Here is a 15461-nt window from a genome sequence, read left to right as displayed (position 1 = left end):
ATACAACTGGGGAGTGTCTTTTACCACCAGGTACAGAGATTAATATGGAATAAAGATGTGCCAATGAAGGCTAAAGAAGTAATGTACAAGGGGTATTACTTACTAATAATGACATATGCAGTGGAAACCTGGACAATGACTCAGAGAGATGAGAGTACAGGCTGCTGAAATGAAGTTCCTGAGGAGTATGGTACAGAAGACGAGGAGGGATAAAGTGAGAAATGAAGATATAAGAAAAGAACTAAATGTGCAAACATTAAATGACAAACTGGAACAGTGCAGAGTGAGGTGATTTGGCCGTGTCAAGCAGATGAAAGAAGAAAGACTGCCAATCACTGAAAAGACAGATGACAGAGAGGAGAGGATGAGGGAGACCAAGATTACAATGGATGGACTCTGAAAGAACAACACGGAACAACAAAACCTGGGCTGGAACACAGTGTTGGATTAGGAACGGTGGAGAGACAGGATGAAGTGGAGAGGAACCATATTTGCCCCCAGCTGGTATCAGCTGGAAAAAGGGAACTGATGATGATGACTGAACAAAAAAATCTAATTTACTGTAGGTTGAAGATAGAAATACTTGACATTCTTTTGTTTTTAAAAAAATTGTAATGCACAAGTCTATTTTACTAAAAGAGGAATATAGCTCTAAAAACTTCCCCTATTACTGAAATGATGATGATGATGACGATGCTTGTTGTTTAAAGGGGCCTAACATCGAAGGTCAGCAGCCCCGACTATTACTGAAATGTCTACAGATTAATGTAATGCACTTTCACTGACGGGATATGCATTCTTTACTCTTTTTTTTATTTTTATTATGAATATCCTGGCATATAAATAAAGCAAAAATTTGGTCAGTGTTTACTTCGCCTTGAGACAATAACAAATTCAGTTAACACCCCACCCCACTTTTTAAAATATAATTGTTTGTCTGTTGTGAAAATGGGAAATCATGGAAAACCATATTGACGGCTGCTGCCAGCGGGGTTCAAACCCACTATCTCCCGAAAGCAAGCTGACAGATATGTGATCTAAACCACGCAGCTACTCGCTCCATTTCAGCCTATCCTTCAGTAATAAGACAACCTCATTCTCATAAGTCTCTAGCTTGACTGCTCCCGGGCTCTGATCTTGGGAGCATGGATTGGCGATTATGGGGCCTTTAGCTGAGTTCTGGCATTGCTTCCACTTACTTGTGCCACTTACTATCCAACCTGCCTTGGTCAACTCTTCTTTTACGACCCCAATGTCATTAGCTTCGCGAGGCCTACGGAGTCATTTATAATTTTCATGCCCTTCAGTGGCCCTTATCTTTCTTTGACCGATACCATCATTTTTCAATGCGTTGGACACCTTCCATTTTTTCCCTCTGATTAGTGTTAAAAGAGGACGGTTGCCAAATTGTATTTACTATTAAGACAATAATCACCACCACCATTACCATCTCCTCCGATCCTGAACGAGAGCTCACAATCAATGACATCAAACTAGCTACCGTATTTAAAAAAATAAAATAATAATAATAAAAGATGCTTAACATAACATACTAATTCTCATTTTTGTAAAGGTTAAGAGATCTGTGTTTTATATTAGAGTACACAAAGGCCTTTTCTTCACTGGTTTATAAAGTAGCCTACTATCCTTTATTGCAAAATTTGAAAATTTGTTTCTACTTATTTAAATTTCAACTGTTCATTTGAAAAAAATTGTTGAACTTACTTTCCATCCTTCTTGTGGCCGTTTTTAGAGTGATACTTTATTCCATTGACATTTTTATATCGCTTCTTGCAACCAGGTACCGGACAAGCAAATGGCTTATCAATATTATTATTGTTGTTAGTCTGGTTGGAGGGACTCAACATCCTAAAAACAAAGCCAGAATAGCACTTAAAATGCATTCATGTACTTATGGGTAGTTTTAGGGTTTTATCACTTGTAACAATAAACTGCATAAGTTCTCAAATGAATGAACTCAGAAACACATACAGTATTACCCCAGCTTTTGAAGGTTTCCTTTGTGCCTACTGTTATAATGGATACTAAGAAGCAAGTAGACATAAGCAGATTACATGCATATTACATTTAGCCTATGCTTCAATTTCACCTTAATGATGATGATTGATTAATGTTGTTAAAAGGGGCCTAAAGTCTAGGTCATCAGCCCATTTGACCAAAAAGGAATAGGGCTATATTTCTAAAACATGATGTATTTGACAGTGAAAGTAAGGTGGTGGTTTTTTATAGGATTAATGGAAAAGAAGGCAGTGTTGCAGACTGGCATCAAGGTATATCTTAATATGCAACATCTGTCCTTTACAGTCTAGTCATGCATAGACATTATTAATCATCAATAGCTTATTTACCTGCTACCATATCTCAAAATAAACTCAGCACTGAACTCTTCATTCGTAGTCCATGAATCGTTACTGTCCTCCGATTCACTGATCACCTCCTCCTCATCTGCTTCACTTCCTGCAATTGAAAATTAACCTTGCAGGCCAACTGGTAAGCACAATCTAAAATAGTTTTGTGTTCAAATGAATAGCCATTACCTGTTGGAGTGTTACTCCGAACACTACCAAAGGTTGAAATTTTGTTTGCATGATTCTGAGCCAGTTTTCTCTTTGAATCAAGGAGTTCTTTCCTTGCTGCATCAGTGAAGAATCTTAATACATAACTAAGAGGAAGACAAGCAGGTTGTTGCTGCTCCTTCTGTTCAACAACGTGCGGGTCATAATCTGGAAATCATGAATGGAAGTTTGACAGGCCTGATTACAAAACAACAAAAATGTGAGTTCATAATCGGGGTTGTCAGGGCATAATTGCAATACTATCTGATTTTCACAAGAATGGCATATCCACCAATGACATAAAATGACATTACGGCTTCTAGGGTAATTTATGGGTGTTTTTATTGCTTTCGTACACAACAGACTCCAACCTAGGTCAACTAAGCCTAACCTCTAACTTTCGTAATTAACAGGTGACAAAATCGGTTTTAAGCTATTTCAGCTTGAAGTACGTAATTCATTTACCGATATGTGTATCCTCAATATGCTGTATCAGATCTCCTAAACTTGAAAATATAAGTCCACATCCATTATATTTACATATGTTTACCATGAAGACTGCCATTACCCAAATTAATGAGTCAAGTTAACATGGCATGTGGTTAAAATGTCTGATGATACTTTCGATAGCTTATAACGTTTATACTCTAATATTTGATAAAAGAATTAACTTTAGAAATAATAACCATAAAATTCTAAGTTATTGTACGTTCTATCAATATTTGTTAAAAAACATTTCATCTGATTCCCCAGTACTACTTCGGCAAAAGTCGGCAGGTCGATACAGGGTTTTGACCAATAGCGAGAAAAGGTGACATTGTAGTCCAGCGGAAAGGCGCTACCAGCCAATAGCGTTTCGTTTTGCCAGTAGATTCCGCTCTCTGTCCACTCGTATCTTCCCTACTATCCAGGTTGGGTTGCCTCCTCCTCACTGCTGTTCCTTGGTAGGTACTGGGTGTAGAGAGTAGGTGAGTTAGGAATCTTGTAATTTTAAGGTTTAAAACTTTACATCCAATTCTATAGAAATCTGAAACTCAACCACTGATTCATCTTCTACGTTTATATTATAATATTAAAGTTTTATAATGTAGTGTAAGTTAGGTTATTGGAGAATGATTTTGCGGATGGGTGAACGTAAAGACTGTATCGCCATTTTATGTAACCGGCTATTTCCTCGGTTGGAATTGAAACGAAGTGCTTAGCTCTGCTTGTAATTAGTCGTCCTCGTGTATTTTGTGTGGTTTTGCTTATAATAGCAAAACTGGAAGCTTTGACTTCAGTTATCAGTTGACCTGAGTATTAATTTTCGCCCTACTGTATTGTTCTAGGTACTGAAGTCTACAAATTACCAAAAATCACAATGTTCGCCTGCGCCCGACTCATCGCCCCAGCTGCGAGGACCGCTGTAAGTAACCGGGATTTAAGACTGAGATTTATCCGTGTATTGTCAGCATATTGCAGATTATAACTTTGTTCGCCTTTTCAGCTGGTTTCTGGATCTCGAGCCTACATTCGACCTTTAAGTAGTGTTGTTGGAAGCCCTAACAGCCCGCTGTATCAGAATAACACACAAACGACCCCGTCAATAAGTCTGGTAAGACTTGATATTAAGTAATGTTCTAACTGCTGAATGTTACCTTTCATACAACTAGTTTAGGGTTATAAGTAGGTGGCACAATGACTAGTTTATGCCCTTTTGAATGTCAAGGAGGAACAAGGCGGTGATTGTGGTTAATCAATTAAAATTATGTATTTTACAGAATCTACATTAACTGGTGGTGTCTTTATTTCAGCTGCCTGCAGTGCGTAACTTTCAGACTACTGCAATTTCTAGAGATATCGATTCTGCTGCAAAATTTATTGGAGCTGGTGCCGCCACAGTGGGTGTGGCTGGTTCGGGTAAAGTATCTTACTTATCATGTGACTGTGTCAAGTACATTTTTTCTATTTATCTTCTGCATGCTATGTTCTGCTTTTTAATCAATACTATCATTAACTTCAAGGTTGATCCTAGTTTCTATAGCCCAATGATGATTTTAACCTGTAATATGAAGGCCAGTGGCAAGCTTGCACCAGGGGTACACATTCTGGGTACTAGTTACCTTTACACCCCGGGAAGGTCTGAGTAAAGGTCAATCAATGCTCTAGCCGGGCAGCTCCCTAAAGGGGTGCGGGAGAATAGAAATCTGGAGAGTGCAGATAGCTTAGGCCTGGGATACTTGCAAAGTGGAGGTATAGCTACTGGCACTCTTGGAAACTCCCGTGGCCAGCGGTTTGAGTGCAATGTGCAGGTTGGACTGGTGTCCAGAACTCAATTCAGACTATTCTGTCGCTGGTCTTTTACAGTCAGCTGAGGGCTAATGTTGAGGTATGAACTTTTCCATTTACTTTTAATCCTGTTATTACACCAGACCAGTTTCTCTTATGTACCCTATTTGCCTTAAATTTGTCCAACTTCTGTGATAGGGAGCAAAGTACTAGGATTTTTCAACTTCCAAAGATAATCGGTAGAACGTCAGGGCGTGCAGATAAAAGTAACATTAGGGGGAAAGGGGCTAAACTATACAGTCTGCTCCGCAGTGTAACACAAGTTACCATTGTGACGCACGCAAAGCGACTGTGTCCTTTAATACTCGAGTGGTGACTCTTCCGTAAGCGGGCCGGCGTTGAGAATCGTTAGTAAGATTGAAAAGTAACCTTTTACAATACCTGAAGCACCAGAGAGGATTATATAGGAGGGATTTGATGTTACAAATCTTACGTGCAATACCTTGTAGAGGAGAGATGTGCTCACTGCGACAGCCAGGGACTCACCCACTTCCCCCACAAGTACTTTTATAACATAATAAAATTTATCCCATGCCATTGTTCATCGCTTAACTACGCAGCATCGTTTCTATTGGCTGAGACAATCGGATATGACGTCGCTCCCAGTAATAAAATAAAATGAATTCAGTTGCCATCCCATGCACAATAAAAACACAACTAAATGCAGCCGCTTTGTCACTAGCTGCTATCACCGTATGAAACGCTAGAGGCCTAACAGCTGCTTCCCTGCCCTAACCTAGGGGCTTACGCCCCCAGCCCCCTTTCCTTGGCGAAATCCAATGGCATTTTCACTAACTAGACTTAGCCAGTCTAAATCATTGGCTTTGTCTTAGCTCACTGTAAGAGATTTGTAAATTCAAAAGTAGCACCTCTGCACCTAACAGTGTATGAATAGTTATTAAGATCAACATTTGGCAGCCCTGTCCACCGCGTGATCAACCGTTGTGAGAAGTCGGCTAGAGACAATGACATGCAATCCTGCCTAGATGTGTGCACTGAGAAATTGTAACTGAACTTTTGCCTACAGGAAAATTGAAAGCATGTAAGAAGAAATTGCCATCATTATCTTTACTCCTATTGGCCAGCTCTGATCAGCCTGTGAAGTAGTGTACGTAACTTTTTTCCCGCTAGAGCTTGCATGATCAGTGGCCACGGGGTTGCCTCATTCGCTGAAAATAAGAAAATACCACATTTTCATTGTGGCATTGGCTTATGGATGTAATAGGAGTGATCAACTCAGTCTTGAGTGTTGACGAAGCTAAACTGAACCAACTTTCCAGACACAGGCTAATTAAAGGTTTTGTTCCTTGTGGCGTATGTGCAAAAATGTTTAACTTAAAAGTTTATCAAAGTTGTTCAGTTGCAGGAAAAGGGTTCTCATATAAGTTATCTACTAAAACGGGTACATTTTTGGAGCCTCTCTTTCGCACGTGAAAATTATAAGATTCGTTGGGTACTAGTTATCAAACAGGCCACATACCTATTCGTTGAGCACGAACTTCAGTGCAGTTCAGAGACTGTGCGACTGGTCAAGTTATTGCCGTGAATGTGGGGCCACGTAATTTAACACTAATTGGAGGAATAGGCATTGTGGTTAAGATTGACTAGTCAAAATTTGGCAACAAAAAAAAAACCCATTATAAATGGTCCATTTACTCATTCGGGACAAATAATTTGGTTTCCCTATGGGAATCATCTATATCCAAACAAAAAAGAGTAACTGTGGTCGTAGAGTGGAAGGCCAGTAGGTTTTCAGTGGTGTTGAGAGAGAGCAACAAAAAATACTTTCTCGTGCCCATCGAATCTTGCAGCAGTGCTACTTTATTACAAGTCGTAAGGGAACATATTACCCAGGATAACAGTTGTATCAGACTGTTGATAGGCTTATGACTGCATTCAGGAAGAGGGTTTTCTCCATCTGAAGGTAAATCGTTCCATCCAATATCTGGACACAGATAGGAGCGGAATTGTCCATGAATTGAATCAGGAATGCCTAGCTGGAGAAGATATGTCAACACAAACACTATCAAGAGAAAATGGCGGATTGTTCATGAATCCCGACCTACCTCCGGGCGCAGGAAGGACCCTTTCATTTGGCAATTGGCAGAGCATTTATTTAAATACTGCCACCCACGTGAACAACGTATCCATCACTTTCTTCTTGCAACGAGCCTGTTGGTCCCACCGCATCCACCATCGATCTGTCACGAAAAATGTGTAGATGTACATGAATTGAAACCGAACCTAACCAGTCCAATGGTTTCGACACTAACCTAACCTACCCAGACCAATGGTGTTGTCACTAGCTGGATCTAATTCAGACCAATGGTTTTGTCACTAGCCAAGGGTCTTTAAAGGATGGGTATAAATTGACACTCCCCAGCTCAGTTTGTAACCTTATAAGGAAGTGGAAATAATTCAAATCTTAGGATTCCTTTTAGAGAGGATATGTGTTCAGGGTCTTACGCCCCCAGACGCCCTTTGCTTGATCAGTTAAATGGTTTTCACTGACTGGACCTAACCAGTCTTTCTTACTGACCCGAAATATAATTAAATTCATCTTTTGCACTATGTCCAATATAGAATGCGCTGCTATTGCTTTGCTTGCCACTAGTCTTTGTTCCAATATGAAGAGATTGGCGGCATTGTTAGACCACCTGCGCATGTACTCACGTCCTCTGCGAGAAGACCGTGAGAAATGTCATTCCGTGCACAGCGGAATGCAGTGAGCCTATTGGGCTGCGAAGGGTCAACTATTGATATATTCATAGGTAGGCAACCTTTTGCACCTGATAGAGATGTCGCCCGACCTGCACCATGTTTATGTAACTTCTATTGCATTGTCGGAGGCGCGCTATGCCCCTGCTTACGTAGTTTTACCACTTAGGTTTCCACTATTCTCTGGACCACCTTCTGAACAGACCAAAGCAGAAGCAACGTAATTGCGTCACACTTGCTCTGGTTGCTAAATGAACCGGCACGCGATTCAAAGTTGTATTCCAGCACTATAATACAGCACAGCTTATGGATTGTAACTGAAGTGCATTTCACACTCCGGTGGTCACACGGATCACTATTGTGATCCATACTTTGTGATATAAGGCTATTCTGTACTATTCAATGATTATGCATTGTGAAGAGAACTTTATTTTCTGTACAATATAATTATGCATGCATTTATAAAAAATACCTGAAAAATTGCCAGACATTGTGATTTCTCACTTACTCCCTCCATAATGTTTTTGACGTACCTCACTGGTTCATTCATCCATCGATTTATATTCTGTCATCCATTTTGTACTTATGTACTAGTAATTACTATAAACTCATAAAACGGAGTAGATATATGCATATGAACTGAGATTACACCGTAATAAGAAAACAGTCAAGACATGCTAGTGGTCGCATGGACCACAGTTGTGATCCACAAGAATAAATTGCTTTATAACGCAACCACCATCAGTCAAGCTTTGTACACTACTGCGTTATGAGAGGGGATGGGGCACGAGGAAGGTACACGGATGCATAAGGTCAAGTCATACCAGAAAATAGGTCGAAAAAACTAAACGGCTGGATCACTGTTGTGATTTTAATACAAGCTCAGTGAACAAATTTTTGACATACCCAGTAAGCATTAAATTGTTACTACAACTAGCTGATGTACCTGTGCATTCTACATTGCATACAGAATCCTAGGTTAGGTAGTGTACACGTGATAAATTAGATAGCTCTTAACGTTACCCTAGAAACGTGGCTGGAATTTCACAAAACGTTTCTTCTCATATGAAGACTGTTAGGAATTTCCCTTGTAATGGTAGGCTAGCTTGCCTGCCGTCAGTCACAGGTTAAGGATTTTTCGTTATAATGACAGGCACTCTCTCTCCACCTGCCTGTTTACACCCTCAGAAAGACTTTTGGTGATTTTCTCAACTGAAATGATCGTAGGTCATTACAATGACGTCAGTAGGAATGGCGCGGTTAAAAGCACTCCTTTCATATGAATTACTCGAAATGAAAAGAACACATATTTTCTAGCTTTTAACAAACAGTACAGTAGAAGATCGGGACTGGCCTGGTGCCGGATTACCGAAAATGCCGGACTATCGGGCGGTACCTCTTACGATATAGGTTAAGGCGTACAGCGAAAACGTCTGTAACGGCGTTTTGCAGTAAAATGTTGATAGCAGAATCATTAGTTTAATAACACACTCCTCTTTTCAAACATCTTGTTTCTTACTGCCATTCCATATTAATGCTGGAGTTAATCGATGTTTTTATCTGTAAGTCTTCCTTTAACATTGTCTTTCCATCTACAACTTCTTTTCCGCTTCAATTTTTGAAGGCATGTTCCCATCCGTTTTTGAACATGGCCCATACATTCAATTTTTGAAATCTGTTTTTTATATATATCATATGGTTGGCTTTCCAGGACTCAGATAGCACACAGCCTTCTAGGATGAATATATCCAGAGATACTGTAGTGATATTTAAGTAAGTCGGTTCATAACAAATGGTTTGTATCGGATACATTTGCACTATTAACTTTGAAATAATAAAAATACACTTTGATTAGTTTCGTCAAATAATGCATCAAATTGTTCACGAAAGATCGTTAAGAGATAACATTTAAAAAATCCTGGAATGGTGCCGGACCATCGGGTATTCTGGACTGTTGGATGCTGGACTAATTGAATTCTACTGTACTATGCTGCCTATCTAACAGTCCAAAATTCCAGAGCTGGAATGACCAAGTCGCAGACAGCCGTGATCCATGAACACTTGTCTTTGGGGGGCGAATAGTGGAGAGACCCAGAGCAAAAACTATATCATTTTACTAATCTGTTTGCTAGGAGTACCCGATTAGTTGGAAAATTCACTACACTGGTGGTAGAAAAATATATCTGACTAGGAGGCAAATTTTTCCTCCAAGCCAGAGAAGAAATCCCCTCTTCACTGCTAATTTGGAATAAAATTAATGTAGAATTTAACATAGTGAAGAGAGAGCTTTTTTAAGGAATGGCTCTGTAATTCTAGACCAGGTCATACTACTACTAAGTGAGCCTCTGCCTTCAGTGTGTACACTGTTCATTCAAAACAGCGCGTCTGAGTTGAGATCGAATAGCTGGAATACAATGAAGAACCAGTGTTACATACCAGCAGTATCAGAAAATGTATGAACCAGAGGAATGAAATGCTAAAGGTTTTCTAACTTCAAGCCATTTGCTGCCATTATTGTCAGGCTGTTATACTCGGTACGCAGCAGTAGTCCCATCTATCGGAGTTGAGTGGCAGCATAAGGCAAAGAACATCACAAGAAACAGTATATAATAATTTTGTGTGGCTATTTATAGCCGAGTGCAGACCTTGTAAGGCAGACCCTCCGATGAGGGTGGGCGGCATCTGCTATGTGTAGGTAACTGCCTGTTATTGTGGTGGAGGATAGTGGTGTGCGAGTTGCAGGGATGTTGGGGACAGCACAAAAACCCAGCCCCCAGGCCATTGGAATTAACCAATGAAGGTTAAAATACCCGGCCAGGAATCTAATCCGGGACCCTCTCAACCGAAGGCCAGTACACCGACCATTCAGCCAGAGAGTTGGACACAACAGTGGTCAATGTAATGTTATTGTTGCTCAATGTTATGCACTTTCAATATTGTAGGCCTTCACATTTATTCTTCCTACTCTCAAATACCACTCTTATAGTCAGTACGGTAAAACTGAATAAAACATAAATGATCGGAAATTGTATTCTCTCTTTAATTAATGGCATATGGCCTATTAGACGACCTGTATGTCTCTGAAGATGAGGGCCCTACCTAGAATGATTTCTAATGTTGAATACGCCACACACACCTAGCCCCCGAGCCATTGGAATTAACCAATTAAGGTTAAAATCCCCGACCCGGCCGGGAATCGGACCCGGGACCCTCTGAATCGAAGGCCAGTACGCTGACCATTCAGCCAACGAGTCGGACGTACTGTCTAACTTTTGTTATATAGTACTTTTCGATAGGACCACTATCATGATATTTAAAAATTGTTTATAGCTTACACTGTAGTTTCTTATTCTCAGACTATTAACTTATTTTAATTAAATTCTGTTAACCCATATTCTCGTGGCTCGGCGTTGGCAAAAATAAAAATTCATGAATATCAGAGTTATCATTGCCTGTACGGCAGAAATGTATAAAACATAAATGATTGGAAATTTAATTCTTTATACTGTAACTTTTGTTGTCTTATTGATAGAAGCACTAATAATATAAATATTTGAGAATTAAATTTTAGGCGTTCCCCTAAACTACAATTTCACTCGGCATGAATAAAATGATTTATAGATTGTAGTGGGTCATCCCCAGATTTAACATACCGAATTTCATTAGATTCTCTTCAGCCGTTTCCTCATGATGTGTGTACATATATACAGACAGAAATTACGGAAAAATAAAGTGCTTTTCCTTGTTGCTGTGGACATGACCGATACAGAAATACCACTTTCATACCTGCCAACTTTCCTGATTTAGGCTGGAGACTCCCGATTTTCGGCAGTTTTTCTGCCTACCGATTATTCTATTATTTCTCCAGATTTTTTTGTTATTTGTTGGTGAACTTCAAACATTTGTTTTCGTATCCCGCCATTTCAGCATTATACACTAGTGGCCGGAAGTCCTTCGCTCGTTGGCCTCTTTCAAATAAATCACGTTTATTAATGCGAGAAATGCGCGCGAATATGCTATGTTTAATGAAACATGTATATCGCAACACGTATATCGATTGTCAGTCTCGTTCTCACGTTCTATGTGTTCACATCAGTCTATAGTCCTGTTTTTATGAGTTTTGACTTGACAGTTAACTGGAAGTCAGACGGTGGTGCTAAACTGCTACGAATACAAACAGCTGATTTACGATACAGAAATGCAAATACTGGAATATAAGTCCTTAATCAGTTATTTGCTGTAGCAACATACATGATTCACATAAGATGAACAATAATAAACACTTTTAGGATAAGGGTACAAGATAAAAATGTCATTGCTCGAACAGATAAAAAGTGATTAAAAATTTTTACTCGCCCTGTAGAAGATCTCGCGTTGCTTTTAGATTCGGTTTCCCGTAACGAAGGAAATAATCCTACAAAGCGAATATACCACTCATTTCTGAGTCTCTATCGGCATTCGTATGTTGAGGTTTCACGCTCGCTTGATCCTACAGAGATAATAAGTATTCAACATAATCGTCTGAGCTTTATTCATCTCGGATTTCGTGTGTTTCACAATGTTGCTCCAGTCCTCCGCACTTATACAGCCTACGGATTCGAAAATGTCTTTCAACTTCCGAAACTGTGAAGAGTCGGTTATTCTCAGCTATATAATTCGTCAGTTGGGCCCAAATCGGTTATAAGGTGTTAAAATGGCATGTAAGGTGAACTACTTTATGCCCTTCCCTTCTGGCTATTTCATCCACCACGTAAACTAGGCACTGGGGCTTGTTTTGTTTCAAGACATGCATAAGATCCACCTTCACCATGTCATCGCGAACCGAAATATTGTGCTCTTTCCCCCACTTAATCAGCTCATTCTTTCTAGCCGCCATTGTTGGTGCTTTGTTAAGAATGACTCCCTAACATTATAAACAATTTCCCGGGCCTGGCTCTTTAGTGGAGTACCGCGTCCAAAGAGCTTTCTTCTCTTTGGGGCTTCATCCTTAGACGTAGGCGTCGACATGACAGAATATCAAATTCACACACGGGCCTAAAATTAACCTACTATATTACTACCAAACGAAATATTAAACTAAGCTACTATATAAACTAGATCACCTGTTGCACACTATTCACTACAGTATAACGCGCTATACTATTAAAAATACTAAACAAATCATTTATAAACTCTACACTACAAAATATAAACGAACAACCTAGCACAAAGACCGCGAAAAGAACTGAGCACAATACAACACACAGCTGATAGCACGTGGTTACAGTAAACAACAAATCCACAACACCGCTAACTGGAACTGGGGTCTAACGCGCTCTATCAGAGTGATCGGCTGCCCATGATTGGCTGTTGATTAATTCACTTACCCTCCGTCAAAAGGCAGCGCTCAAATGTCAAGTCGAAACTCATAACTGAACTATAGTCGATTGTAGAGATTAGTCGCTAGATTTAGTGTCATTTTTAGTAATTTAGTGACAGAATTTCTAAGCGACTAGTGACTTTTTCGAGATTTTAGTTGGAGACAATTCTCGTGAATTTTACTTGAAGTAGCATTGCGCTTAGCATTATCGCTCGGGCGCATGATGAAATGTATTGATCTATGCATTTGCTAAGTAATGGTGTATAAATAAGTGCACGATTGATTCACTGGTGTGGAACACAAGTCCATTTTATTTTCAGAAGGCTTCTAAGAGAACGATCATCTCACTCGTACTTCCTGTGAGGGAATAGAGATGTGTAATGTTTAGCCTTGTATACCACCAGTCTGGTTTTCAGACAACAAGTATTTAATACCATAGTACTCCTGTATTGCATAAGACATTTAGAATAAGCAGTTTTGACCAATTGTATCTTCTGATTTTTCCTGATTTTCATATCAAAATCTCCCAATTTTTGGTTTTGTAAAGTTGGCAGGTATGCACTTTCCAAATTCTGAACAATGTACAGACGAAAGTCTTCTAAGATCATTATCAATAGATACCGTATTTACTAGAGTATCTCTTTTTTTTTTTTTTCACTTTTTCAGCCAAAAAAATTAAAGGGGGGTCCAATATGTGATAATCTCAAATTTTGTGCAGTGAACAAGACTTCTAGGCTATAAAGCTGTAAATTGTACATGTATACATTCTAAACTATTCTGTTTTTGAGTTATTACTGGCTATTTTAGTTCGAAAGCGTTACAGTAAAACCTAACCTCGCTAATTCAAAGTCGTTGGGACTAAAAATTCTGACTTCAAATTATGTGATTTCGAATTTACCGCCAATTTCAGAAGTGCCAACCCTTGCCGCGTTACAGAATATTCTAAGGCCTGTTACTGCATGCAGTTAACCTTGATTCAGAGTTTAAACCTTTCATATGCCATAAAAAAAACTATTTCCAGAATGTATCCAAGATGGTGGATTTACAGCATTCAAATAATGTACTTTGATAACTCGCTGACAAACATTACCTACGCAACGAAAGAAATAAAAGCACTATTCAAAGACGAGGAGAAATCTATGCTGGCTCCCATGTGCAAGTACTTTATTCATTCGATTACTGTACTGCATGCATTTTAGATGCCTTGTACTTACATAGAAAGTACCCGATGCCCTTAAAACATCGTGGCTAATCGAACTTTCCTTGTACGATTTCCCGCCATGGCAGTTCTCATACTTCAGAAATGTAAACACTTGCCGCGTCACAAAGTATTCTAAGGGCCATTTTCTCCAAATCGAGTTAAACCTGGTATAAATTAAACCCCTTTAACTTTAGTGCCTAGTATAAACTTGCGTCCATTTTCTCCACCACTTTCTGACACTCGTTTAGTTTAAACGGGCGAGCTGTCATTGGCGCTAACGTTGGCTGCACTGAAGGAATAGTCGAAGGCATGGTCGATTGGAATTGGCCTATCAGAGCCAAGTAATCCACTGACCGACATTTTTGTAATATCAGCTGTTTGTGGCGAATTAATGCTATCGTACGTAGTGAATGAAGAACAAATTCGGTGGGATATTAGCTTTACTGATAAATAAATTGTTTACATTTGTGCGAAGTGTTGTCATATAATTTTACCTATTGCTGTCTACAGTTTCTTGGAACGCACTGTTATTTCTTATTTTTCTGTCATGCTTTACCATAAACAAGTACCGTGGGCCTAACACGTGTCTTTTGATGTCTGTATTGTCTTACGGAACACACGGGAACGTTGAAATATTAAAATCCTGGTCTTTCAGCAATAGGCCTACGGTATTCCTTTCCTCAAAAAATAAACTTTATGTGAATTTCAAGTAAACAAATTCCAAGCATGCTCGGGATCTATCTCCTATTAAAATCCATCGCCCTCGGCTGGGATCAATCTCACGAACCTTGGATCCAGCAGACAGACCACTGAGGATGTATTTGGAGATGAATTACTTGATTCCATATTCGTTCATAACATAACCAAGTTCGCGATATGTCGTACTGTATGCATAATACTCTTCTCCCTATAGCATTAATATTTCTATTGTTCGTATGCTGGCAATAGTTAACGATGAAGCATTCTTAACTATAATTTATTCTATTACAAGTTTACTAGCAAGCATGAAACACTTTTTCTGGTCCTATAAATATCTAATCTAGCGATTAGATACTGTATACCACCGCCTCTCCTACCGTGCCGGTCAACATTCTGATGGTTAAAATATTTTCGACAAACTGGATTCGAACCGTCTAATCACGGATTAGGACGATGCTGACCTAACGCTTTAGCGACCACAGCCACCAGGCACCGCATGAAGGATAGACATATTACACGACTTATGAAGGAATATTTTTATGCTTCACATTACATTATCCATACCACCAACAGTATTTTA

General features: G+C 39.4%; 2 protein-coding genes across 3 annotated transcripts in view; one reads left to right on the top strand and one right to left on the bottom strand.

Moving 5' to 3' along the window:
• The window catches only part of LOC136876313 (juxtaposed with another zinc finger protein 1), a 92859-nt gene extending 89718 nt beyond the window's left edge, over positions 1–3141 (bottom strand). Inside the window, exons 1-4 of the mRNA XM_067150157.2 lie at positions 3042–3141; positions 2559–2744; positions 2370–2478; positions 1726–1869 (exon numbers count right to left, since the gene is read on the bottom strand). Of these exons, the coding sequence (XP_067006258.2) occupies positions 1726–1869; positions 2370–2478; positions 2559–2744; positions 3042–3141 (539 nt within the window). The remainder of the gene's footprint in view (positions 1–1725; positions 1870–2369; positions 2479–2558; positions 2745–3041) is intronic.
• A 300-nt stretch (positions 3142–3441) lies between these two features.
• ATPsynC (ATP synthase, subunit C) overlaps positions 3442–15461 on the top strand; it is a 39744-nt gene continuing 27724 nt past the window's right edge. Inside the window, exons 1-4 of one of the 2 annotated variants that reach the window (XM_067137228.2) lie at positions 3442–3520; positions 3905–3981; positions 4063–4170; positions 4370–4475. In XM_067137228.2, the coding sequence (XP_066993329.1) occupies positions 3937–3981; positions 4063–4170; positions 4370–4475 (259 nt within the window). In that variant the 5' untranslated portion in view covers positions 3442–3520; positions 3905–3936. Of the gene's footprint in view, positions 3545–3904; positions 3982–4062; positions 4171–4369; positions 4476–15461 lie in introns of both variants that reach the window. The other variant, XM_067137230.2, reaches the window with a different exon arrangement.

This window comes from Anabrus simplex, chromosome 1, assembly GCF_040414725.1.
Source record: "Anabrus simplex isolate iqAnaSimp1 chromosome 1, ASM4041472v1, whole genome shotgun sequence".
NCBI lineage: Eukaryota > Metazoa > Arthropoda > Insecta > Orthoptera > Tettigoniidae > Anabrus > Anabrus simplex.
The sequence above is the reverse complement of the archived record's forward strand: the minus strand, read 5'-3'. Positions and strand labels throughout refer to the sequence as shown.